Source organism: Maylandia zebra, linkage group LG9 (assembly GCF_041146795.1).
Source record: "Maylandia zebra isolate NMK-2024a linkage group LG9, Mzebra_GT3a, whole genome shotgun sequence".
NCBI classification, from domain to species: domain Eukaryota; kingdom Metazoa; phylum Chordata; class Actinopteri; order Cichliformes; family Cichlidae; genus Maylandia; species Maylandia zebra.
This window is the reverse complement of record NC_135175.1, coordinates 3470802-3497623: the sequence shown is the minus strand read 5'-3', so window position 1 is coordinate 3497623 and position 26822 is coordinate 3470802. Positions and strand designations below refer to the sequence as shown.

At 46.7% G+C, this 26822-nt stretch overlaps 1 protein-coding gene across 1 annotated transcript in view; it reads left to right on the top strand.

Annotated features, from left to right (window-relative positions):
- Positions 1-26822, top strand: part of sspo (SCO-spondin) — a 100611-nt gene that overhangs the window by 60507 nt on the left and 13282 nt on the right. Inside the window, exons 97-114 of the mRNA XM_076887896.1 lie at positions 69-239; positions 320-496; positions 1650-1805; positions 1878-2005; positions 2362-2501; positions 2683-2729; positions 2807-3010; positions 4198-4359; positions 5040-5156; positions 5266-5404; positions 5536-5732; positions 5839-6009; positions 6236-6363; positions 6449-6603; positions 15462-15508; positions 17792-17956; positions 18155-18366; positions 19219-19314. Of these exons, the coding sequence (XP_076744011.1) occupies positions 69-239; positions 320-496; positions 1650-1805; positions 1878-2005; positions 2362-2501; positions 2683-2729; positions 2807-3010; positions 4198-4359; positions 5040-5156; positions 5266-5404; positions 5536-5732; positions 5839-6009; positions 6236-6363; positions 6449-6603; positions 15462-15508; positions 17792-17956; positions 18155-18366; positions 19219-19314 (2612 nt within the window). The remainder of the gene's footprint in view (positions 1-68; positions 240-319; positions 497-1649; positions 1806-1877; positions 2006-2361; positions 2502-2682; positions 2730-2806; positions 3011-4197; positions 4360-5039; positions 5157-5265; positions 5405-5535; positions 5733-5838; positions 6010-6235; positions 6364-6448; positions 6604-15461; positions 15509-17791; positions 17957-18154; positions 18367-19218; positions 19315-26822) is intronic.

The following is a 26822-nucleotide window of genomic DNA, read 5'->3' as shown; positions in this document are numbered from 1 at the left end:
GAAAGAGTGTCGCAGATGTTTGAAGTCCTTGCAAAGAAAGTTGTGAAAATCCTTTGTGCTGTTTCCAGTGGACGGTGCTTGGACCCCCTGGTCGGTGTGGTCTGACTGCTCAGCGACTTGTGGTCGGGGCACACATGTTCGAACCCGCGCCTGCATCAACCCCCCACCACGAAACAATGGTTCTCACTGCAGCGGGCCAGAGAAAGAAACACAGGACTGTCAGACCCCTCCGTGCCTGGGTCTGTATCTTAAGGCAAGGAAAGAAAAGCCACATATTCTCTCCAATCAAAGGGAATTTCATTTACTCTTGTATCAACAGATGACCTTTGCCCTTGGTCTCCTTGGTCACCGTGCTCCCAGACGTGTGGGGCGGGGTCTGTATCACGACACAGGGCGTGTGTGTGCGAGCAGGGAGGAGATGCGGCGTGTCCCCCTGAGATCGAGGCTGAGAGGAACCGCGTGGAGACGCAGCTGTGCTACAAACAGCCCTGTCCAGGTACAAGAGTCATGCTGGCAGCACTGAAGCCAGACTAACAGCCACGATCGCTGTTTGTGCTGTTTCTCTCTGAACAGCTGACGGCTCTGTGTGTCTTCAGCATTTCTGAGAAGCCATTGTAATTAGAGGAACTTCAGCTGAGCTCATTAAACGATTGGACATAGTTGCAGTGACTGTTACTGATGAACACAGAGTTATTCTAATATATTATTAGGTAATGAGCTATATGGGCACAGACCAGAGTACATGTAGGGACACAACATTAGAGACTAGACTGGGGAACCACAGAGTGACATTAAAGGGTTTATTGGATCTTTGTTTTTTAGCGTCACATTGCATTATTAGGTCTCCATAGTGACTTAGTATGGTATAGATTTTCTGTTGAAGGAATATATTTCATATATGCAACCTGCTGAGCTGTATCTCACACCGCAGGACGAAGCCGTGCAGTAAAGTTACAGCTGCGCAAAATAAGAGTTAAGTCACATATGCAAAAAATGTTTTAGTGGTTGATCCCAGTCTGTTTCACACTGCTGGAGCTAATAGGACACAGATTGCAGATGTTTGCCACAGAGAATATTAAATCAGTCAAACTAACTTCACTTGTCCATCTGCTGATTTCTGTGTTGCACACATGTGCATTGCAGGTTTTATTGAGTGAAGCTGGACAGGTAGGTACAGCCTCTACTAAGTGAACAGAGCTCAGTGTACAGGGTATCGGTGTCACAGAAAACAAATCGGACCCTTAACATTACTAATGCTACCAACAAATCCTGGAACACCGGGCAAATTGGGAAAAGATGATCTGGCAGAAGAAATGAGGGCGGGCAGGAAATACACAAGGGCAGGAAGTGAAGTATGTGAAATATGAGAGAAAATAGCACAAGTAGAGCTACACAGAGCTTTGGAGCCTCGCATTCAAACCTGTGTTAGACTGTGAGAAGCTTCCAGACTGTTTGAGATTCACTGACTTTCATCTTTTTATTGTGCTTCATTTTTTGAAGCCAGTGTAGAAGAAGGTGGGCAGGTATTTGACTTCTAAAATTATGCCATAGTATGCGATTAACTGAAGAGCCGACTGTGTGTTGAAGCGACTCACAGATGACATCAAGCGCTCGTGAATCGCACTTGAATGTTTTCGTTGCTTTGGCAGGCTGTCCCATGTCAGCGTGGAGCGTTTGGTCTCAGTGTTCCTGTGCGTCCCAGAGGCAGCAGCGTTACCGTGTAGCGCTCTCTTCACCCACCAGGGGCCAACAGTGCACTCCTGTGGAAACGCAGAGCCGGGCATGCGGTCTCAGCCGCTGTGATGGTGAGTTCATTACCCTTAGAGCTGCTTAAGCTGCACTCTGGTCCTACACCTCTTCATGTGTTTTCCTGCTAGAAGTCTGCGAAGCCCCGTTTGTGTACTCGTCGTGTGGCGCTCCCTGTGAGAAGCAGTGTGAACTGCGTGGCCGTGAAGATCTGTGTCTGGGTGTCAGCGAGTGCACACCTGGCTGTTACTGTCCACAGGTGAGTTTTAATGAACGCTGCTGAGTTTAATTATGATTTTTGGACACTACCAGTAGGATACAGTAAGACGCACTTTGCCTTTGGAGGTTTTGCTTTGATTTCTGGTCATTAAGAACAAATATGATTAGCAAATAATGCAACACGTGTTAACAGCTGCGTTTTGTTGGTTTGGTTTTTGGATCTTAAGCTGCTTCAAACAGCACGTTTGCCTGAAGTATGAATTCTACATTGATGCATCTCAATGCACGTGATTTGAGCACAACACACGACAAATGTGCTGTACTTTATGACCAAGACACAGATCCGATCGCTGCGCTGTTTCTTCTTTCCTCTGAGATGTGTGTTTTTCCTTCCAGGGCCTGCTGCAGTATAATGGGAGCTGTGTTCCTCCAGAGGAATGTGGCTGCATCCACTTGCAGCACCAAGCTCCAGGAGATCCACCCACGCCTGTCACCGTCCCACAGGGGGCCACGGTCACCATAGGCTGCAGTACCTGGTCAGTTGTCTCTATCAGCCCCTGTTGCTGATAGAGACATGAATGTTTTCTCACAGTGTTGTCGTCACTCTCTGCTCTTTCTTTGTGATTCCCAGCTTGTGTGTGCAGTTTGTCTTTTATGCTGCCTGGGCTGTGACAGGTTGTTATTATTGTCCGTTTTGTTGACTTCTCTGTCCTCCAGTCTTTGTCACGATGGGAGTTTGCAGTGCGACATGAGAGAATGTGAAGGTAAGAGAGCAGAGTAATAAAACGAGGTTCTCTGTAAACACGGTGAACCTGAATCTTTCTTTCTCTCCTTCTTTCAGTCGTCCTCAGCGAGTGGTCGGGCTGGACTCGGTGCTCTCCCTGCGTGCTGCAGCACAACAGCTCGCAGATGGTGTCGATCCAGAGGCGCTTTCGAGCCTGTTTGGACCTGGATTCTGGTCTTCCAGTCTCTAAAGAGGAGGAGAGCCAGTGTCCAGGACTGCTGGTAGAGGAGAGGCCATGTCCAGATGCTAACATCTGCAGAGGTAACAAAGATGCTCACACCAAGAGTTTGTTTCGTGTCAGAGGATTCAGTCGTCTTATTGGCCAGATGTCACTGAGGAGAGAGCAGCAAAAGTAAATGTTCTGTGTTATGTTAGAGATTTTACTGCTGTCTGCAAACTCATACTGACCTTTGCAAGATTCTTTTAGGTCAAACTTGCACTGTGCACCTGGAAGTTGGGTCGGATTGAGGTTGGAGGACGTTCACACCATAAACAAACTGCACAAACTGCACCTCCTCCACAGGGTCTGGGTGTTTGTGGGCACCACAGTTGTGCTCTGTCTGAGACCCTCTCAGTAAAAGTTTGACACAGATTGCATGCAAACAGTGGGTGAATGAGTCAGGGCTCGACGAGCACGGCTCCAAAGAAAAAAATGAATTACACAGTCGGTCAGAGGGTGATGAAATGACTGCAGCGCGGTTTTCTCTGGAAAGGAAAGGGGGGTGATTGTGTTTTGAAATAAATGCGTGCACTTCAAAGCATATTCTTTTCATCTAAATAAAGACAGTTGGAGTCTCACACACAGCGAGGAATAAACGACTGCAGACACCGATAATGTCCAAGTCATAAACAGGCAAACCTTTAAACTGTTTCAGTGTATTAAATAAATGTATGTAGTTTTGGATCCAGTGACGAGAGCGATGTCATTCTGACATGTGGAGTCTCTGAGGGAAAATGTTTACTGTGTGTCAGTCACAGCTGCCATCAGCAGACAGTTAAGAGGCCTTAATCAGTGCAAAATGGGCTTTTCCTGCTATTCTGACTCACTTTATTCCCCAAAGGAGAAGAAAAGGACAGGTTAAATGCTCATGTGTGGTTAGCTTTGCTTTTATGTGCGTGCAAAGGATGATTCAGCTCAAATTTAACTCTGTCATCCATCCATTTTTTATACACGAATGGCTCTGAATGACTGCTGTCCCAGCTTAATTTGCATGTCAAACAACTGAAGCCTGGTTCTTGGTCATAGTGAGTAAATACTGCTCAGCAAGAACAAACTAAAATGTGTCTCTTACTTATAAATGATACAGCAAATAAACACATTGTGTTTGTCGCTCTGTCGTCATCATCTAAAACGAAACACTTAAAGTTTCTGTATTTGTCACTGTCAGTCTGTTAATGCGGATAATACCAAGGTTAGGTTAGTTATGATAGTCACTCTGCTCTCCTAGATGTGTGTCAGTGGAGTGGGTGGAGTGCTTGGACAGCGTGTGCTGAGCCGTGCAGCGGTGGAGTCAGGCAGCGCTACAGACAGCCCCTGGCCTCTCCTGCAGGACCCCAGTGTAGGAGCCAAGAGACCCAGACCCAAGGATGCAACACGGCCCTCTGCCCAGGTACATGTGAGCTTAAAAAGAGAGCAAAGCCAACAGGCAACATCAGTGGTGTAGTTCATAAGTTCAGTTCCAAAGATAACATTAGTTACACAATTTGTTGATATATATGTGAATGGAGATGACTGCAAAAGCCCCTAAAAATTAAGGCTGTTGGAAGTTTTGGTACACGCAGTGAAAATGTTTTCCTCGAAGGCTTCGAGGCTGAGCCGGACAGAGATGATCATGTTGTTTGTGTCAGCGTGGTTTGTTAGAAACACATTTGTGTGTTTTCACTTTGAACTAATGCAAAGTCATTAGTGTTTCTTTTCAGCAGCTGAAGGAACTTCTGCACATTCTTGGAAAGAAGTGAGAGGAAATCAGACGTACAAGTAAAACGTATATAAAACGACACACAGAGGAAAATGATCCGATTCAATGAATTTCTAACCAAACGTCTTTACAGCTTAAAAAGAAGAATTTTATAGGAAGTTCCATTAGTTCTGAAGCTGTTTGAAATAAAACAAATCAGGATGTACTAAAAGACTAAATCAGACTGAAGACAAAACTTTGTCCTTACGATTATCTGTCTGTCACAAAGCTACAGCTACAAGCCGCACACATCACACCACCACCGTGCTGAACTCTGTTTCTACGTCAGGTCACATTTTGCAGCGCAGGCATGGTTTTCTTTGCTTTTTCAGGTGAGCGCTGTGAGGACAGGGATCGAGCCTCCCAGGACAGCTGTGCCAACAAGTGTCCTCGCAGCTGCACTGACCTATGGGAGCATGTGCAGTGTCTCCAAGGAGCCTGTCACCCGGGTAACCATGGATAACATCTTCCTAATATTAGACTTTCATTACGTGAAATTCATTGTTTCTCTGTGTTTCTTTACTTTTCCGTCTCTTTTTTTGGTTTTTGTCTCCTCAGGTTGTCGGTGTCCAGAAGGACAGCTGTTGCAAGATGGCCGCTGCGTGCCAGTGACAGAATGTCGTTGTGGTATCCCATCAGGCAACGGGACGCTGGAGTTCCTCCCTGAAGAGGAGTTTACTGTGGACTGTAACACCTGGTGAGAACTGCTTTCTGTGAGCTGAAGTATGGTCATAGTTGGGATTAATAAAGCAGTTTTTCAAATTTTTGTAGCGTTTAGTTCATAAACTTTGCTCCGTCTCACTTCTCGTAACGCCCCTCCGTGTGCAGTGTGTGTGAGCATGGCACGGTGGTGTGCTCCAAGCTTCCCTGTCCAGTTTATGAGCCCTGGAGTCCATGGAGCGCCTGCTCAGCTTCATGTGAGCGAGGCCGGAGAACCAGGACGCGCCGCTGCCAGGACACAGAGGGCGGCCCGCCCTGTGCCGAAGTCACGCAAACAGAAATCTGTGATCTGCCGTCGTGTCCAGGTCGGACATAGAAAAAATATCCAGCCAAGATCCTGAGATTTTACCTGCAAGTCTGGCGTCCCCTTACCTCCTTAATCTCTGCTTAACTCGCCGCCTCTCTTTGCAGCGGGTTGTTTGCTGAGTGAGTGGTCGGCCTGGAGCGAGTGCAGCGCCTCCTGTGACGGTGGGTTGTCATTGCGGAACAAGACGGTCCTCCGAGAGCCAGAGCCCGGTGGGACAGCCTGTGTCGGGCCACTTGAACAGCACGTTGTCTGTAACACCAACAGCTGCCTGCCCGGTAACACAAGCACACAACACTGCGCACTTTGTGTGTCTACTGAGAGATACCCCTTGAGTTCAAATGATGTGAAACTGTTGTCAGTCAGCTCATCAAAGTCCTAACGAGTGATGTTTACAGTTATATTAATTATAACAAACAAAGTGAATACGAAGTAAATATATCAGCGCACATGTCTGCACGCCGACCTGTTACAGGTGAGGTCATTTGCTTTATGTTCCTGCAGAGTGTCCCGGCACGCAGGTGTCCAGTGACTGTTCAGCTTCCTGTCCGTATACCTGCCAGGACTTGTGGCCACACACTCAGTGTTTACCTGGACCCTGCACGCCGGGGTGCACATGCCCTCCTGGACAGGTGTGTGTGTGTGTGTGTGTGTGTGTGTGTGTGGTTGGACAGCAGATGTGAGTCCTAACTGATTGTGTCATCGTGCCCTTTGCAGGTGTTGCACAGGGGCTCCTGTGTGGCTCACGCTGACTGTCCCTGTTCGCCGCTCTCTTTGCCGGCTGATTTTCAAAGCTGGAATGTCAGCTCCGAGTACTTCACGGAAGCTCTGCTGCCCCCGGGAGCGGCCATCCAGCACCTCTGCAATACATGGTGATCTGCTACTGTTGGTGTGGTCCAGTCATTCACTGAGTCGTGTTGTAGGCAGTTGAACCAACGGCTGTAAAACTGTAATATGTGGCTCTTACATTTCCGGGCTGGCTCTGGCTCAGGTTGTAGAGCAGGTCAGCTACTAATCAGAAGGTTGGTGGTTCAATAGCTGCTCAGGTATCCTTGGGCAAGATGTTGAATCCCCAGTTGCTCCTGATGTGTTCATTAGAGTAAGATTTTGTGTGAATTTTAGACAGAAAGCACTCAGACACAGTGAAAAGTGCACAAATGGGAGATTAAACGATGCAGAGTGCTCGAGTAGAGTAAAACAGCACTGTGGAAGAAGCAGTGCATCCACGCTGCGCAGTTTAAAAATGACTCGACCGATGATTTGATTTTTTTTCTAATGTTTCTAACAATATTCCAACCCAAAGAAATGTATGTTTTATTCATTGTTGTGTTTCATTTTGATCCAAGACATTTAATTGTAGCAATTAACGTTACATTTGCTACATTTTCTTCAGTATTTCTTCAGAATAAAGAGACACACCATAAATAAAGTCAGTTAAATGACTGGTACCTTGTTCATGAACATCATTTCTGCCCGAGTCAGGTCGATTTTATCCAACTGTCTATTTTTGCTTTAATTAAAAGAAAACGTTGGGTTACTTAACATAATCCCTGGTTCTTTGATAACAGAGTGAGGTGTTTCACTATGGGGAATCGCCTCGGCGTGACCAACTACGGAAGCTCCAATGACACCACGTCTGTCTATGACAGACCTGTCGAGTCGTGCTCAGGGCTCCGCCCCCTCATACTAACTCGGCCGACCAGCTCCCCCTAACTCATTCCAAGCGGATTTCTTTCCGTGCCTAAGCAAGGAGGGAAGTGTTGGTGAAACACCTCACTCTGTTATCAAAGAACCAGGGATTACGTTAAGTAACCCAACGTTCTTTTTCTAACTTCGCTCGGTGTTTCACTATGGGAGATATGGCCCACTCCCGGATTGCGCCAGCTCCCGAAGCTACTCTCCAGTGCTACTCCAGGATCTCAGGTCGAACCTGAGGCACCAGAATCCAGCACCGTCTGAGCCAGGGATGACTGTGCAACATCCAGCCGATAAAACCGGACAAACGTGTGCGGCGTAGCCCAGCTTGCTGCCGCACAAATATCCTGGACTGATACACCTCTGAACAACGCCCAGGATGTGGCCACACCCCTAGTGGAGTGAGCTCGGAGTCCCGGGGGGGGCTGCAAGCCCTTACAGCTATAAGCCAGAGCTAAGGCCTCTACAATCCAATGAGCTAGCCTCTGGCGTGATACGGGCCAGCCCTTGTGAGGGGAGGCCCAGCTGATCCGACTTCCTGAATCCAGCTGTTCTGTCAACATAAGTCCCCAAGGCCCGGACAGGGCACAAAGTGTTCAGCCTCTGCTCCCTCTCTGAAGAGAATGGAGGGGGGTGAAAAGCTAGGAGCTCTACTGTAGAGCACCTGTATGACATTTCCAGCACTTTAGGCTGGGTTAGGCCTCAGGAGTGCTTTAGTGAGTCCGGGGCCAGCTGTAGACAAGAGGGGTGAATAGACAGAGCCCGTAATTCACTAACTCGCTTGGCTGTGGTTAGAGCCAACAGCAGAGTGGTTTTAAGAGAGAGAAACTTCAACCCCACTGCCCCAATAGGCTCAAAGGGGTGGTGGGAGAGGGCGTCTAAAACGACTGACAGATCCTATAAAGGGACCAGTGGTCTAGAAACTGGGAGCGTTCGACGCACCCCTCTCATGAAGCGACATACAAGGGGGTGCTGCCCGGCAGGTTTATCACCAAACCCCACGTGGCAGGCTGAAATAGCTGCTAAATAAACCTTTATAATGGAAAAGGCTTTCCTTTTGTCCAGCAAGTCTTGAAGAAAACACAACAGCTCCACCACTGAACACTGAAAAGGGATAATCTGCTTTTCATGGCACCACTCTTCAAAAACACACCATTTACTGCTGTAAATGGAACGAGTGGAGGAGACTCTGGCATTCTGAATGGTTTCAATAACCTTCGGAGGCATGCCTGCTGCCTTCAAATTCCACCTTTCACGGGCCAGGCCCAGAGAGCAACCTGGTCTGGATGGGGATGGTATATCTCCCCCCGCGCCTGAGACAGAAGGTCCCTGCGGATGGGGAGTGGCCATGGCTCGTCCACCAGAAGCTGGATGATTTCTGCTATCCAGTGTTTGGATGCCCACCGTGGAGCTATTAAAATCTGAGACAGCCCCTGATCCCTCACTCTGATCAGTGTTGGGGAGATCAGGCTGAGGGGAGGGAAAGCATACAGCAGAGTTTTTGGCCATGGATGGGCCAGCACATCCACGCCCAGTGGCGCGTGTGCGTCTGACAGGGAGAAAAACAGGGGGCACTGCGTGTTTTCTCGTGAGGCGAGGAGATCTACGGCAGCCCGGCCGTATCTCTGCCAAATCTGCTCCACCACCTGTGGGTGAAGCCTCCATTCTCCGAACAGTGGATTTCCTCTGGACAGGAGGTCCGCCCCCCTGTTCAGAATTCCTGGCACGTGAGTTGCCCGAAGGGAGAGGAGCCGAGTGCTGCTCCACATAATTATTTCCCTGGCTAACCTGTGTAGCTGCCGGGAATGGGTGCCGCCCTGGCGGTTGATATAAGCAACTACAGTGGAGTTGTCTGTTTTCACTAAAACATGTTGACCCCGGAGATACGGCAGAAAATGCCGTAAGGCTAGGAGCACCGCGCGGAGCTCCAGCACATTTATGTGATTCAGAGTGAGTCTCTGTGACCAAACGCCATTCACTGCTCTGCCCATCATAGTCGCACCCCAACCTGACAGGGATGCATCTGTGGTCAGCGTCACCCTGGATGATACTGCCCCGAGAGGTACCGCCGCCGCGAGAGCTGTCGGGCTCCTCCAAGGCCGGAGAGCCGCGATACACGGCTGCATTATTTTTACACCACGATTGAGATGTCGGCGAGGGCACAGCTGCAGAGAAGCGACCCACCGCTGAAAATCTCTCATCATAAGCAGCCCCAAATGTACCACCGATATCACCGAGGCCATGAGGCCGAGGAGGCGGAGACAGAGTCGGAACCGCACGACTTTCCCAGCTGAAAACGGGAAAGACAGTGAGTGAAGGATGCGATCCTCCGCTCTGAAAGTGCGATAAGAGATGGAGTCTATTCTGAGCCCCAGATACTCTGTAAACTGTGCGGGTTCCAAGTGGCTCCTTTCCAGGTTGATTGTGAACCCAAGCTCCGTGAGGTGATTCACCACCACCTCGGAGTCTTTGATCGCCTGCTCTCGCGATCGTGAGCATATTAGATAATCGTCTATGTAAGAGAATATTCTGATGCCGCTGTTCCTTAACGGAGGCAGCGCTGCCTCCACACATTTGCTGAACACCCTTGGGGCTAAGGATAGCCCGAATGGGATAGTTTGAAACTCGTACGCTACGCTCTGATAAGCGAACGTGAGATATTTCCTGTGTGGAGGATAAATGGCGATGTGAAAATATGCGTCTGATAGGTCGATTGTAACAAACCAATCGCCTGTGTGAATTGAGCGACAAAGCGTCTTGTGTGTGAGCATTCTGAACGTGTACTTTCTCAAATGCTTGTTTAACACACGCAGATCCAGAATAGGACGGAGCGACGTTCCGTCCTTTTTCGGGATGAGGAAATAGCGGGAGTAAAAGCCCTGCTGAGCTTCTTCGCTCGGAACCGCTCCGACCGCCTGTTTGTGTAACAGGGAGGATATTTCCTCCTCCAGCACATTCGCTGAATCGCGACTGGCCACAGAAGCTAACACTCCACCGAATCTCGGGGGTTTTGCCGCAAACTGTAGTCTGTAACCATGGGAAATGGTTGACAAGACCCAGGGATGAACTGCGCATGCGCGCCACCGCTCCAGCCGCGCTGCGAGCGGGCCTCTGAAGACGCGGTAGCGTGACGTCACCCCTGTCTCCCGGAAGGAGTTGGGGCTCTCCCCCTCGGGAAGAGCGTGAGCTCCCCCCGCTGGGAACAAAGACAAATTGCAGTGATTTTCTTTTGTTTTTATTTTGAAACTGGGGGGACATTCTGCCCTTGGCAAACTGCCTGGCTGCAGAAATGCACGTTTTATTTCTTTTGTTACCCCCAAACCACAGTGAAGTGTCTGGTGACTCTGGGCAGTGCTTGGTGACACAGACAGAGTGCTTAGAAGTGTTTTGTCACACTGCTCCATATGTCCACAAGTCTGTCCTCCCTGAACTGGAGGAGGAGACTGAGAGGGTGCTCCTGGTGAACTGGAAACTTCCGGAGACCCTGAACTTTGGAGTGATTTGGTTACCCCTTCTAACACCTTCCTTCTCTTTGGGGAAGAAAATAGGGGTGACACAGAATGCTGCAGGTGTGCTGCTAGGCTGACCGCTTCTTTTTCCCCTCTCTGGGGTCTGACGGCTTGTTCTTTGCAGCAACTGCTGCAAAGGAATGCTTGCCCCAAGGTCTTCGGTTCTCTACCTTGGCCTGGTGGGCACCCTGCTGGCCTCCTACTCCTCTCTGCATTCTGACCCCACTCTGTCTCCCTCTCACAGCTGCTGCTGTTGCTGCAAAGCCAGCTCTTGGCACCTGCTGGGGCTGAGAGTTAGGTTTTCTGGGTAAGCAGAGGTTGAATGCTTCTCCCTCCTGCTTTCTGCGGGTGCTTGTTTCTCTCATTCTCTCCAGGGCTGGGCCAAAGAGACCCTTGGTTGGGTCATAGGCTGCATCCATGACCTCAGCCTTCTGAGCATCACCTAGGCCTGACAGGTTTAGCCACAAGGCTCTCTCACCCGAGACTGCAAGGCCCATAACGCGGCCACACCCTTGGACTGCTCCCCTGGAGGAGCGAAGAATGAGATCATTAACCACGCAGATTTCATCCCAGAGGACTGGGTTCTGGGAACCTGAGTCAAGCTGATGGCCCATGTCTTCCAGAATTTCTGCCTGATATGCTGATAGCAGTGTGACTGCATTAAGCGAGCATACTGACTGTGCAGCATATTTGTACGTCCTTTGATAAATAGATGCCGTGAGGTGATCTGTCTTGTTGGGCAAAGAAATGCTAGAAGAAGCTGAGATTGCCCTGCGGTTAGGGTGAAGGTGATACGCCACTGAAGGCTCCACTGCTGGGGGTTCGGTCAGCCCCAGTTCACCCATCCCCTGGATCTCAAGCTTAGAGCAGCCCTTGGTCGGAAGCTTGCTTTTAAAAGGGCTTGACCAATAGCGACTCATTTCTTTCATGCAGGCCGGGACTGCTGGCAGAAGCTGCTTCGATGGTGGCAAGGCTGGTGGGAGCCTCTTGCCGTCATACAGGTTGCATTCTGCCCCTTCGGCATCCTGGGCAGCTGGCCATGGGATGCCTAGCTTGGCAGCAGCCTATTTGCAGACCTCGTACAAATTGCTGTCCACCAGGGGTGCAACTTCAGCCCCACTCGGTGGCCTGGACTGCTGGGGAGGAAAGGTAGAGTCATCCTCCTGTTCCTCATCCATGTCCTCCAGGTCGAGGAGGTCGGAGTCGACATCGCCCTCCGCGTCTTCGCCACCCGGCTCGCCCACGTTTTGATCGAGGAGGTCCTCGAACGATGGGGGCATGAGCGGGGACTCTTCTTCCATCATGTCCGCCCAGCTTGTGGAGGCTCGCGGATGACGGATATCGCTCGTAGCAGTAGCTGCCGACAGGCAGGGGTCCTGACTGTTCGTTACTGCTACTCTCAGCCTCCTTTCCAGGACTTTCTCTGGCATCAAAGCACAGTGTGGGCATCCCTGAGGGTCCGCCAGTGAAGCCTGAGCATGCTTGGCACCCATACAGACGATGCACATTGGATGAGGGTCCCTGCCTGAGATGGTGGCACCGCATGATGTGGGGCACGGGCGGGATGCAGCCTCTTTCGCCGTAGACTTGGTTAGCGGAAAGGGGTGAGACTAGGCTACACCAGGCTCGTCTCGACACGTTAGCCCGTAAGTAGCTAGGACTGGCAGCGGGTGTTAAATCCGATCTAGCCGCGGCGGGAGTCAGCTCGTCGTGACAAGTTAGCTGCACTCCGCTAGTCAATATCGTTAGCGACTTAATGCTAACCGAACCCTAGGTCGACCAACAAGCTAATGCTAGTGAGACGCTAATGTGGTTCGTGGCCTGCTAACAAGTCAATGCTAGCCGGACACTGAACGAACAGCTCGCCGTAACGCGTTAGCCCGAGTCACACAACGTCGGCTACCTCGCTAACTAAAACCAGGAACCGCTGGGACAGCTCGCCTGACGCGGTTGCTGTTCCACAGTGCAACTCTAAGTACGCTTCTTTCGAAGGACTTACTCAGCACGATCCAAACGGCCACCGGAAAAACTGCGTTCGGCGACGTACTCCTACACGGGACGCCTGAGAACTGCTAAGCAGCTAATCAAGTTAGTTAGTAGTTAGTAGTTTCTCACGGGAAGAAAGCGAGAATGAGTTAGGAGGAGCTGGTCGGCCGTGTTAGTATGAGGGGGCGGAGCCCTGAGCACGACTCGACAGGTCTGTCATAGACAGACGTGGTGTCATTGGAGCTTCCGTAGTTGGTCACGCCGAGGCGATTCCCCATAGTGAAACACCGAGCGAAGTTAGAAAAAGAACAGAGGCTGTAGTAGCAGCTTTCATCTTCCTCTGTGCTTTGCCACAAGGTCCTGTATTGTACCGCTTTTTAATAAGTTAATGTTAAGCTTCTTATGTGTTCCAGCTCTAAACTGCTGTGGATGTGTAATTATTAGGGGTGCAACGATACACAAAATTCACGGTTCGGTTCGGTTCGATACTTTGGTGTCACGGTTCGATATTTTTTCGATACAAAAAAAAATGTTCATGCCTTTTTAATTTGTCATTTATTAAAATTATAAATATATATTTTAACACAAAAGTACAGTTTTTAAATTTAACCCTAACCCTTGTGCGTGTTGTTTTTTAGCTCGTCATATTGCAGCCACAGAAATTCTTTTGTCCATGAAACCATAAAGCTGCACTTTCTTTTTGCCTTATAGTCTGATTTGTCATAACTTCTCCGTTTTGTGGTAAGCTTTTCTTTGGCTGTCACTTCTTCACCCTGACCTGTCTTATTTGGCTCAGCAGAACTAAAATATATATCTGTCTGTGAAGGTTCTCAATCATCCAGGTCATCGTAGTGAAATATATATCCTGCCGCACTCACATAAGCTCAGCGATTCTCTGCGCGATCAACCTCTCACATGTTTAAGCTGCGGGAGATTTCACTTGTCATGTTTGCATAGTAAGCTAACGATTAATAAGACGATGTCAGAGGAATTGGTGCACAAATTATCATCACTCACAGATCAGTGCTGTCGCTCTCTATACACAGTTCGCACGATTGCAAAGTGAAAGCAAAAAAACAAGCGCAAATTCAAACACGATTTCAATATGTCACATATTGACAGTGGCTCACCCAATGACATAATTACCCAGCTACATTTCTGAAAGAATGCAAAAGCATTGACATTATTGACATTTTTCCTTCCTACAATAGCCCGACAGGCAGGGGAGAGATAGCCCCGGGACGTCGGGCTAGCGATATTGCGAGCCCTGTATCTGATTGAGGAATCACTCATCTTTGGAAAAGAGAGTTTATTACAGAGAAATGTCTCTTTCCAAAATAAAAGCTATACTATCCGCTTCTTCTGGGCTATATTCTCAGCAGCATATTAAACATATCAGGTCTCCATAAGGAGAATCCTGTGCTAACAGCTGTCTAAATGACTCGGCTAAAGTTTGTAGCATGCATGCTTGTTGTTTTTGTCTTTGCACTAGGATGATATCGGTGTAAATGTGCAGTCATATTCGTTGTGTTCCCACTAGTGCTTTCAGGTTAATCTCGTTGAAATAACCTTAACGCCACAACACGGCAAATCTCTATTAACGAGCTACCCTATACAGAGGGGCTAGACGGCCAACACGTTAACGAGCTAACTGCGCTAACACACTAGCTCCCACCCATGTAATTGAGCATTGCATGGCACATCCAACATACTGTTTTACTATAGTCCATGACTCGCTTACCTTCAGGGTCATACCTCACATGAAAACCAAAATAATTCCAAACGCCAGATCTGAATGAGGGTGGGGGAGGTCCACTTCTGTCTCGCTAGCTTGCCCTGCGCTCTTCCTTCTGACCATCCTGTCTGTGTTGAGTGCTCAGTGAATCTGCGTTCGACTACTCCGCCTAGGCTGCACTCTCGAGCCTAGGCGGAGTAGTCAAATGCAGATTCACTGAGCACTCAACACAGACAGCATCGTCAGAAGGAAAGTTGATCAAATAAATTATAAATTTTGTATTGTTCTTTTTTTTTCTCCCCTTTGGTTTTCTTTCTTTCTCTCCCCCTCTTTCTTTCATTCTTTCCCCCTGTCCTATCCCACAGTCATGTCTGTCCCGTTTGCAACTGAAAATAAAATAAATTCATAATTATAATAAAGGTCAATCAAATGGACCAATATGATGATCCACTTAAAATAAATCCTCTTGGCATCTTTCTTGGCCTCAAGACAACAATTCTGATGGCTATAGATCCAAACGGGACACAAAAAAAAAAAAATTGAAAAAAAAAATTTTTGAAAAAAATTGTATTGTTCGATACATATGCGTACCGAACCGAAAGCACTGTATCGAACGGTTCAATATCGATACGAATATCGTTGCACCCCTAGTAATTATATTAAAAAAGGATGAAATAGAAGATTATATGTATAATTCGTACCCTCACAGTGGTCTGGTAGTGTGTGTGGCTGGTTCAGCCTCATGTTCACTTCGACTTTTCTTTCATCTAATTTTACTCACTTGACTTTTTTACGCTCCTTCCAGCTTGTGCCAAGGTGGGATGTTCAACTGCACCTCAGAGCCCTGTGAGGGTGAGTGATGCTTCGTCACAGCTGCATTTCCTGAACCTTATAGGGCCTCTCTCTCTTTCAGCAATGAAAGCAACGGTCAGCAACAATAATCTTCGATTGAACTGGCAGGGTCATGATAAAAATGTCAACCTATCTATAGTTGGGACAGCTGCTGCTGCAACAGTTGGCTCAAATAACTGAGCTACAGTCTCGTCAATCAGAGTCCACACAGGCCATTACTGGGATTTTGTGTCATAAACGTACAATTTCATGATGTGAGCTTTGGTTTTGCTTCCAGAGCAGATCACAGTTTGAACTTGGCTTGTTTCTCCATCTCACCGTATCATTAATCCTAATGTGGAATAAAAGAGGATCTCATTTCAATCACAGTACTGCACATTTTAGTTGCAGTTTCTTCTCACACATCTGTCCAGACATTACTTTACTGGCCCTTGCGATACTTTCTTAAACTAGAGGTTAGAGAAGTATCTGTGAATATCTTCTTAGACAACAGTTGTGCTGTTGGTTGTAGGGAGTTCCTTTTTCACCATAGGTGTTATTTTGCTACATATAGAATATTGATCATGATAACAGCTTCACGCACAACTTCAGTTTGGGTGTTTAGGAAAACCAAAGTCTGGCAAGAACTGTGAGAAAAATGAGCACTAATGTTTGTAGGAGTGCTGTCGCACTTTATTAACAGTAATAAGAATATGTTGCCTGATTGGGCCCATGAAGAGCAAAAAGAAGCAGCTCATGTGATTGTTGGCCAACAAGTGCATGGAAAAATCATTACAAAAAGTATAATGTTATACTGTGAATAGAATATTACAGCTGTAATTTATCGGCTTGTAGAAAGTCAAACAGGACTCATCAACATTCTGAGGAAACCAGGTCAAGCTAGCACAGAAAGGTTTTACCGCACATGTCACATCAGTGCATGAAATACAAATGTCTGAAAGGTGCCGTACATTTGATTCAAAATTAGTAAGTTAGGCAGAAAGCAGCTTAGTGTTTTATGTTGTTTTCAGAGGTTTTGGCAGCGCTGCAGGAGAGGAGGTGGTGAGTGAAATGCTATCACGACCAATAAACAAATTTGAAAGTATGTAAGAATCAAACCCACCAGTACCCACCTACTGGACCTTTGGACACTTTTAAAAGCAAGAAATGAAACAGGTCTGTGCTGCTTTTCCCTCCCTACCAAACCACGATGAAGCATAAAGGAAACATAGGACACAACCTGATTGGGCGTTGTACTGTGTTGCTTAGTTCAGCATCACTTCCTGTCAGGTGCAGCTGTTGACAAATGGCTCCGTCAGCAGAAACTTTGATGTTTCCAGCAAATATTTCACTGTTTTATGCATTTTGGAAACGCAATAAAAACAAACAAATCTATGATGAAGTTCATTCAGATGAACTTTTATTTCAGTCTAAAAGATTTTAAATGCTTTTACTGACCTAATAGAACGTTTCCTGTAAATATGCACACACCTTCTCCCCCGTCCCTCTTCTCAGTTGTTTCTCTTTCCCTCTTTCTTTCTCCCCTTCTTTCCCCCAGTCAAGTCTGTCCCGTATTCAGTAAGTGAAAATAAAATAAACAATAAAAGGTGAATCAAATGGACCATTACGGCAAGGCTGGGATGGTCAGTTTGGTAAAGTAAATCCGTTGGGCATCTTTCTTTGCCTTTAGACAACAATTCTGATGGCAAAAGAGCCAAACGGGACAGGCAAAAAAAAAAAACAAAAAAAAAAAAAAAAAGAACGTTTCCTGTAAATATGCACACACTTAGACTCTGATGGTTACAGCAGACGCAACAAAAGCTGCGAAGGAGACATTTTACTATTATTTCTTTATCTTTTCATTAGTCTTTTATCCTTTATCTTCTTTCTCTCAACCCACCGGTCACAGCAGATGGCCCCGCCCCTCCCTGACCCTGGGTGTTCCGGAGGTTTCTTCCTGTTAAAAGGGAGTTTTTCCTTCCCACTGTCACCAAAGTGCTGCTCATAGGGGGTCATATGATTGTTGGGTTTTCTCTGTATGTATGATTGTAGGGTCACCTTACAGTATAAAGCTCCTGGAGGCGACTGCTGTTGAGGCTACTAGTTGTTGTGGTTGTGGACATTTAGTCTGCAGTTACCGTTGTCTGAGTGCCCTCTCCATGATCACGTCCTCAGGAAATGTTTATAATTTCCTGGGTACATTGAAGTGGTCAGGTGACAGTTTCCTCCTGTTTCCTGCTGCAGATAAATGTACATTAAAACCAGTGCTAAGACTGAATGTCCCACCCTCTTATGTCCTTCTAGTGGACTGCCAGTGGTCCACATGGTCCCAGTGGAGTCCTTGTTCAGCCAGCTGTGGTGCAGGACAGCAGAGCTCCATCAGATTTGTTCTGGAGCCCAACCAGTATGGAGGGGCTCCGTGTGAAGGCCCTAACCTCCGCACAACAACCTGCATCGCCCCTGACTGTGGTGAGTGAGAGGAAGGGAGACAGTTGATCTTTTACTGATGATGCATGATCGAGTAAACTCGTCATTATCACTGCATCCTTTAAACACTTACCCCTCTTTGGATCCCCATTGTTCCTTTCTCCTTCCTGATTCATCATTAAATGCTTTCCACTCCACCCTATCATCTTCCCATCGTATCATCCATCTTCTCTCCTCCAGCGTGTCCTGATGGGGAGCAGTGGAGGAGGATGACATCAGAGGGGATCCTGCTGTGTGAGAGGAGCTGCCAGGACATTTATTCCTCCTCTCCTGTCAACTGCAGCCACTCTGCTGAAGGCTGCGTGTGTCAGGAGGGGCTTTACCGAAACCCAGAGGGCGCGTGCGTCATCCCTGCCCTCTGCCCTTGCCATGACCGGGGCGTCCTGCGGGAGGTACGTCGGCGCGTGCGCACGAAAAGGAAAGTGACATCTGCTGCCCAGCAAACTTGGCATCTTGTAGCCATTGTTCCCGCCTCCGTACCGTTGGTGTAGTGTTTACATGCCATCCCATTCAATCCCATTGTGTTATTTACTCATAAAGAAGGGCCTATTAGAAGATGAGTGACAAGCTTAACAGGACACATTAAGCCACTGTGCCCCTTCAGCCCTCAGCCCTCATCAATTATGTAGGAAGTGCTGTTAAAGCCAGCGCTCGGACGGCAACTGGGCAAGCCTGCCAGGAATTATTTATGAAGGAGTGGGTATTAGAGGATTATAACAATTAATCTTACCCTGACAAGAGGTCAGGGCTGCTCTTCTTTCTTTCTGAGGTCTTTCTCTTTCATTTTCTCTGTCTCGCCTTCTCCTCACACAGTTTTTCATTTTCTCCCGTCTCGTTCCGTCTGCCTGCCTACTCTGTCTCTCTCTTTCTGTCAGCTACTTGAGTCATGTCCATATAAAGACCCTCTGTGGTTTTCTAATCAGCCACCCCATGACTCTACCAAATGGCTCCGTGTGAGCTGCAAAGCCACTTTATTCCTATATGCAACACATACACGTGAGGCATGTCTGTATAATGCACTGTTATAATTATAGCATCGCTGTGTGCCACAATCAGCTCAAATCCACAACAGTTTGGGTGGATTCGCTGAAGAAATTGCTCCAGTTGCACTTTCATCAAACCTGCACTCATGCCAGTGTGCATGCAGGGTAATGGGCTGTTGAGGCATCAACCCAATTACAGCGTCTGGTGTATAAATATGGATATTGCGTGTGTGTGTGTGTGTGTGTGTGTGTGTGAGCCAGGCTGGATCAGAGTGGGAGGAGGACTGTCTGTCATGCAGCTGTGTGAACGGGAGGAAACTGTGCCGGCTGAGGTGCCCTCCACTGTACTGTGATGAGGTGAGACACTGACACTTACACTCTGAAACAACATGGGTTTGATGATTCACTTTACTTTATGCACACACAGATACAGACTGTTTAATCAGAGATGTCAGGGGATGCTGATGTGGTCAGTTAAGTAGCAGAAATTAACAACAGCTGCATTAGAAAAGCAACAGTGAGATTGCCCCAAACAGGAGGCTTTGCAGGTGGAGGCCACTCACATGTTTTACCTTCTTTTTTTTCTGACTGTTTTTTCACTAGTTTTGTGCTCAGCTAGGGTCAGTGTCACTGCTGGTAGCATGAGGGAAACCTGGACCCTACAGAGGTTGCACAGGTAGTCCAACTTACCCAGGGTTAACCCATCAGCAGGAATCTGCTCATGTAAAGAGGAACATGATGAGCAGCCAGAGCTACAAAATGACCTCCAGCAGGTCACCGTCTCTGACCATACAATTAAAAACAGACTTCATGAGGGTGACCTGACTTCACAGGCCACGTGAAAGGGTCTGGAGAAGCTGCCTGTAACTGGACGTTAGTTTGGAGCGGAGGCATATTGCTGGAGGGGCACACAGAGCTCCACAGGCTAGGCAACAGTACTCTGATTGACATTATGGACCCATTACCTAGATAGCAAACTTGGTACGGCCCTGATCAGGCCCACACAGTGTGCTTACACATGGGCCACATACTGCAAAGAATGACGGCCCTTTGGTGGCCCAGATCAGGTTGGCCAGATGTGGCCCACACATGGGCCAGCACAAGGCCAGTTGCAGACACACTGCTGGCCCAGAACCGTCTCAGCTCTGGCCCCAGATGTCAGCCTAATGTGTACCTTAATCAAGCCATGTAATAACAACATGTGCTGGAACATAATAGTGCAAAAGTAACATGACGAAACTCTGTTCAGACAGTGAATGCACTGATTCATATATAGCGCTTTTCTACTCTTGCGGATTACTCAAAGTGCTCTCTACAACAAGCCACATTCACCCAAGCAGTATAGTATTGCAACATGGCATTTGGGTCTTCTAACTAAAATAGGAAAATAGGAACATAAACAGTGCCATTTCCACCAGGCCTGGCCCACATCTGGATGACATACCACTTACCATGCCAGAAGTCAGCCAGCAGTGTCGGCTTGACACCAGATTCGTGTCGGACCTGTCTGCTATGTGGGAATGACACCCTACGCCAGTGCAGTGGATCCTGGGTTCTTCCTGGTGGTCCTGGTGAGATGTATGGGGGCATTTCCTAAAACATGAAGCAATTGATACCCTTGACTGGCCGCATGCTTACCTGACCCTCACTCCAGTAGGACACCTCAGACTGAGCTCGTGGCCTGGTCCAGATCTGCGAGGATATCTCCTAAGCGTTGTCAGGTGTTGTCAGGCATGCATGTAAGCTTGTGTGGGCCATAGAAACTACAGAGCACCATTTTCTGTTATGTCAATGAAATTTCATTAAAGTTCATATTCAGGGTTTTTGTAATGTAGCCCTCTGTAGACTGATACTCATCAATTCCCACAAATGCGTGAAATCTTTGCATTTCTAACAGATTAGCGGGTTCATGTCAGTGCTGACGTCCAGCTTTTTCGAGTTCTGATGTGTCTTAAAGTTTTGAAGGTGTTCTAAGGTGTTTGACAGAAACATTGGTCCCCAGAAATAACATGCACATGAGGAGGAACCATTTTCTACACAGTAGCTGCTGACAACCTAAAACGTGCATTTGCAGTCCCGGTGCAAACACTGCTAATCTGAGAGGAAGATTGACGTACAGAGGCATAATTAGTCTCTCAGACGAACACATCAGTGCAGTCAACTGCCACAGCTACCCGGGGTGCTACAATTCACCTAACATCTCTGGAGGTTGCAAACATCTAAATTAGTCTGAATGAGGCACAAAATGCTCTGCCGCTGAAGAATGTGTGGGATGTTGGCTGAAACAGATCAATACCTGACTCTCCAGTCCTCCCACGAGCCTGCCCTTTTGTCTTCACCATAGCCTTCTACCTCCAGTGAGACACTGGCTACTTATTTAAGCGTAATATAGTTTTGTTGATTTGTACTCTGTGTCTTCACTAACTAGCTGAACCAGATTAGCTCTAATCTTGTATAAATGGAAGACCAAAAAGTTTTCAGCTTCTTGATTATTTAGTTTCAGATTATTTCAGGTTAATATTGTCTTATATTAGATGATGAAAAAGAATTGATTGATACATTGAAGGACTTAAAATTTCTGGCAATTGTAATGGACAAATGATTTAGAGTTGTTAATCCTGTTTGAGGTTGTTTTGGTTTTTAGGGTGGGTGGGTTATGCACTCTGATGGTGATAGGTCAGAGCACATATGGGAAATATGGGAAAAACAATCTCAGGCAGGAAAAAGGAGTCGATGAAATGTGCTAGTCCCTGCATACAGGTGTGCAGAGCTACCTCATCTTTAGCAGTTTATTATACGCGTTTGATGTCCTGTTTCTGACTTCATGTAAACTGGAGTTTAGATTACACTTTGGATAACTTAATAACATTATGCATCAAACAGATTTCCGCTGCTTTAGGTAACTGTATGGCTGTGCTGCTAATGGTCTGACTCCCAGTGTTAGTCACACACAGCATTCATGCTGTACACCCCAGAGCAGATGAATTATATAAAATTGTATCAAATATTAATTCATGTTTGTATTCCTGAGGCAGGTGGAACTTTTGGTATCACGTGGAGGTGGATTCAGTGCCTCCCTGTAACATTGGTCTGTGGAGGCATCGCATCACGTTCTTTTTCTTGTAAACTTAATTTTTCATTGTTTCTTCTCGCTAATTTTCACCCTTTCTTCTTATTTAGTTCATTCTTGTCAGCGTGTTTGTGTCATTGTAAAAATGTGAACGTGTCCAGAAGCCCCCACGCTGGTCGTGTCTGCCGGGATGAATTAGAGAGCACAAAGGAAAAGATAAAAGTAGGGAAAATAATATATGGATGGAATTCTGCATGATAATAAAAATATCCCTTAGTGAAGAAAAGAAGTCAGGCTTTGTGCAAAGTGCAGATAAAGACACAGCAGCAAAACGGTCCAAGCAGACGGTCTCTTACATCTTGTGGAAGGATTTCTGTTCCAACGCAGCCGGAGAAGGTGTCAGCTTCTAAAACTGCAGGGCGAGAGACATTTCCGGTTCAGTAATATTACTTTTGTCGTCACCATAACTGCTTCTGACCTGATTGGATTGATGAGTCATTATCCTATCAGGGAATGACCGAACATTCCCAAATTACAACCTGCCTGAGTTCTGTATTGTTCAGAAAGCTGAAAGTATGATGGTGCTCCTTCAATAACGCCACATCTGTCACACATCAAAGCAAGAAAAGAACTGAACATCACACGTTTCTACCTCTCTCTGTTTAAAGTGTTTTTTCCCACTGCTTTTCATTCCTGAGGTTTATGGGTGGTGTTCTGCCAACTGCTGCTCTTCATTGCACACCTCAGTCTGCCTCAGTCTACACACCTACTAACTACTAAGACAGTTTGGCATCTTCGCATAGATAGGTTTTTGTGTTAACTTGCATAACATTGTGCTAACATTTGCTAACTCTAAAAGCAACCATGGAAAGTGTCGTTAGTTTTGCAGAAGTTTATTCGAAATTATAAACAAATATAATGTGGTCATAAAGTGTGGGTGTGTGGCAGACTGTAGACTCAGACAGCACTAAACTCAAAATCTCAGCTTTATTAACACTGATAAAAGCAAACAGTGGCTGGGAACTGACAAAGGTGACTGATGGGGATATTAAGGGACACGGAGACACATGGACACACAGCTCAACAAAATCATAACTAACCAGACAGAGGAAGTAAAACTGAACATGTCACATGAGACTGGAGACTATCAAAATAAAACAGGAAGTGACACTGAGACTTAGACATGTGAACTTGACACTGCAACTGGGGATAAATGGACGAAGAGACGGATGAAACATGAGATGATGAACATGAGAGCAGGAAGGACGAAGGCACAGGGACAGGACTACAAAGGTAATCACAGAGAATGAATACAGAGACACTGAGACAGACATGGGGACACGACTGGGGAGGTAAACAAACACAGATGCTGATGACAGGACACTGAGACAGACTGGACACGAAGGGGAACAAACATAAACAACCGCAAATCAAGATACCAACTCAGGTGCACCAGAGAACATCCACGCATCCATCCATCCATTCATCCATCCATCCATCCATCCATCCATCCATCCATCCATCCATCCATCCATCCATGCATCCATCCATCCATCCATTCATCCATCCATCCATCCATCCATCCATCCATCCATCCATCCATGCATCCATCCATCCATCCATTCATCCATCCATCCATCCATCCATCCATCCATCCATCCATCCATCCATGCATCCATCCATCCATCCATCCATCCATCCATCCATCCATCCATTTATCCATCTATCCATCCATCCATCCATCCATCCATCCATCCATCCATGCATCCATCCATCCATCCATCCATCCATCCATCCATCCATCCATCCATCCATCCATCCATTCATGCATCTATCCATCCATCCAGGGCCGGCCCGTGGCATAGGCCGTATAGGCAAATGCTAAGGGCGCCGTCCATCAGGGGGTGCCACGCCAGTGCCACAAATGTTGAAAAAAAAAAAAATTGGTACTATTACTTCTAAATACAAAGAATAATCCCACGTTAATTAAAATGCAAAGTAAAGCTTATTTAATAGAAATATTATTTGTTAGAACATTACGCCCCCCCCCCCCCCCCTCCCCGCACGGTGCGCCCCCTCCCTTCCCGTATCATGGTTCCTTTTGGACGTCACCACATCAAAAAATCAACACAAGATGTCAAAACGGCCAAAACTGTCAGGTGGCCAGGGAAGAAAAAAGAGAGAAGAAGAGGAGGAGAAACGAGAAAAAGACAGAGGTAGGTAACATTAGCCTACATGAAATTATTTGTCTGAATGTGATAGTAACCTAAATTTTTAGCATTAAGCTAATGTTACATGATTCGCTAATTGCTAATCAATAAATAGCTAGTTAACTGTTTTAACGTCAGTTAATATTGTGGAGGGGGCTAAATTGTTATGGAAAATAATAATGTAACGTTAGGTAATTACAGTACTCCCACCTTTCCCACCATTCCTCATTTGTATTCATCTTTTAAGCAGGTGTTTTTTGTTTACATTGTTATTGCCTTCTGGTTAGCTAACGTTTACCCTGCAGGTAATAGTCACTTTTCCACCCCTGTATATATTATAGTTGTAAGCCTAGTTGTTAAAGTGCACATCATTAATGTTAATTAAGCAATATCACATGAGAGGGAATGCTGTTTTTTAATATGAGCACTGCTGTGATTCGGTCAAAGATAATCATAACATAACATTCTCATATGATATTATACTGTTACTTTGCATTCTGCTATTCAGCATTTCACTGTAATGATGACAATAAATTGAATCTAATCTAATTTGCATATCAGTTAACATCATACATATATCTCTTTGGTTTTTCATTTATATTATATCATTTCATTTTATTCCTGGAATCATATGTTTTTATTATTAGACTTTAATACTCAGTGGTGTCACATACTCCTCTCTTCAGATGCACTGTTGAAGTTTCTAAATCCCACCCCTGGGCCATCTACCACATCTACCGCTGCTGCCTCCACTTCAGCAGCACAACCCACCAGTGATGCAGCATCAGCAGCACAACCCAGCCATGATGCAGCAGCATCAAGCGGTCTTCCTGTTGCCTCCACCTCAGCAGCACAACCCACCAGTTTTGCAGCAGCATCAAGCAGTGTTATTGTATTTCATATATTCATTTTTTATTTTTTGTATTCATTTATTTATTCATATATTTTTTTATCTTGTTAATTATTCTGATTGTGAATTTGCTTTCTTTAAGTAAAAAAAAGGTCAAAGACAAAGCTATTCGGTTTCTTGTGAGTACATACACTACACTGCCGATGTAGGGGGGCACCACCTAAAATCTTGCCTAGGGCGCCAGATTGGTTAGGGCCGGGCCTGCATCCATCCATCCATCTTCTTCCGCTTATCTGGGGCCGGGTCGTGGGGGCAGCAGCCTAAGCAGAGAAGTCCACACCTCCCCCTCCCCAGCCACCTCTTCCCGCTTGTTGGGGAACACCAAGGCGTTCCCAGGCCAGCCGAGAGATATAATCTCTCCAGCGTGTCCTGGGTCTGTCCCGGAGCCTCCTCCCGGTAGGACATGCCTGGAAAACCTCACCCACGAGGCACCCAGGAGGCATCCTTGTCAGATGCCCAACTCACCTCAGCTGGCTCCTTTCAATGTGGAGGAGCAGCGGCTCTACTCTGAGCCCCTCCCGGATGGCTGAACTCCTCACCCGAGAATACAGAACTCATTTATGAATATTTCATAAATGTGAAAGAATGAGCAGAGAGTCCAAAGCCAACTCAAAATCAAAAATACTTAATAATAAAGGTTAATGTACAGTGTAGTAGCATATTATCAAACAGTATTGAAATAAGAGCGGAGCTACTGGACAGATCTCCATCCCAGTCCAGGCCAGTGTGTTTTTCACTGACCACCTGCAAACATGAAGATAATGATCGTAAAAGAAATTATCATAAGAGAAGATATTCTGTGTGTAATTTGGGCTGAACAGACACTTTAAATTGTCTCACCACTGTGGAGAAGTTCAGATGAGCTGCAGTAGGAAAGTTAGCTGTCTCATCCTTGACACACTGCGCTGAATTATATCTTTAGCACAGCAGCGCAGTGTAAAGGCCAGTGTAAAAATAAATTCAGCTGACAACCACAACCTGAAGAGAGAGGCTGATTGCACAGCAAGCTCCACAAAGTCCACGGTCCTCCCAGTGCTCCACCTGTGGTGCAGCAGTTCTTTAGTGTAGTGCACTCTGTCTCTGGAGGGGCTCGGTTGTGTAACTGCTGACCACGTGATGGCTCAGTGAAAGCGCTCCTTATCCAAAACAATATGGAAAGGTCGTTTAATGCCCTGCGTTCCCTCTGCTGGCAGGCTGACAGTGGGTGACTGTCGGTGTGCTTTGCTGTTTACGAGCTTACAGTTAAACATGTCACTGTTTAAAATTGAAATCTGCACGTGGCTCTGCTGGGAGCGCATCTATCTTTTTAAGGCAATGTATTGAGGGCTTTGTTATAATGTCAAAGCTGTTAGGATGCCTTCCTCTCAAACGCTGATCGTTTACACCAATTAAAGGCGCTACGATTCCCCCAACAGCCTGTAAACAACACGCTTTGATGCTCGGATCATTTTCCCTGAAATAAACAGGAATACCCATTCCTACCTGTTTCCATCCCCTGTGACACACACACGCACACACACAACTTACAATAGTCGTCTTCATGACCTCTCACCCTTTTAAGTGAGTAGGCTCCTTCATCCCTGGGGGAGCCCTGAGGGAAGGCTGGCAGCAGTGCCGAGTGGAAGGAACACTCCTTGAGGTGAACAGTCAAGAGGTGTGTGTGTGTGTGTGTCGC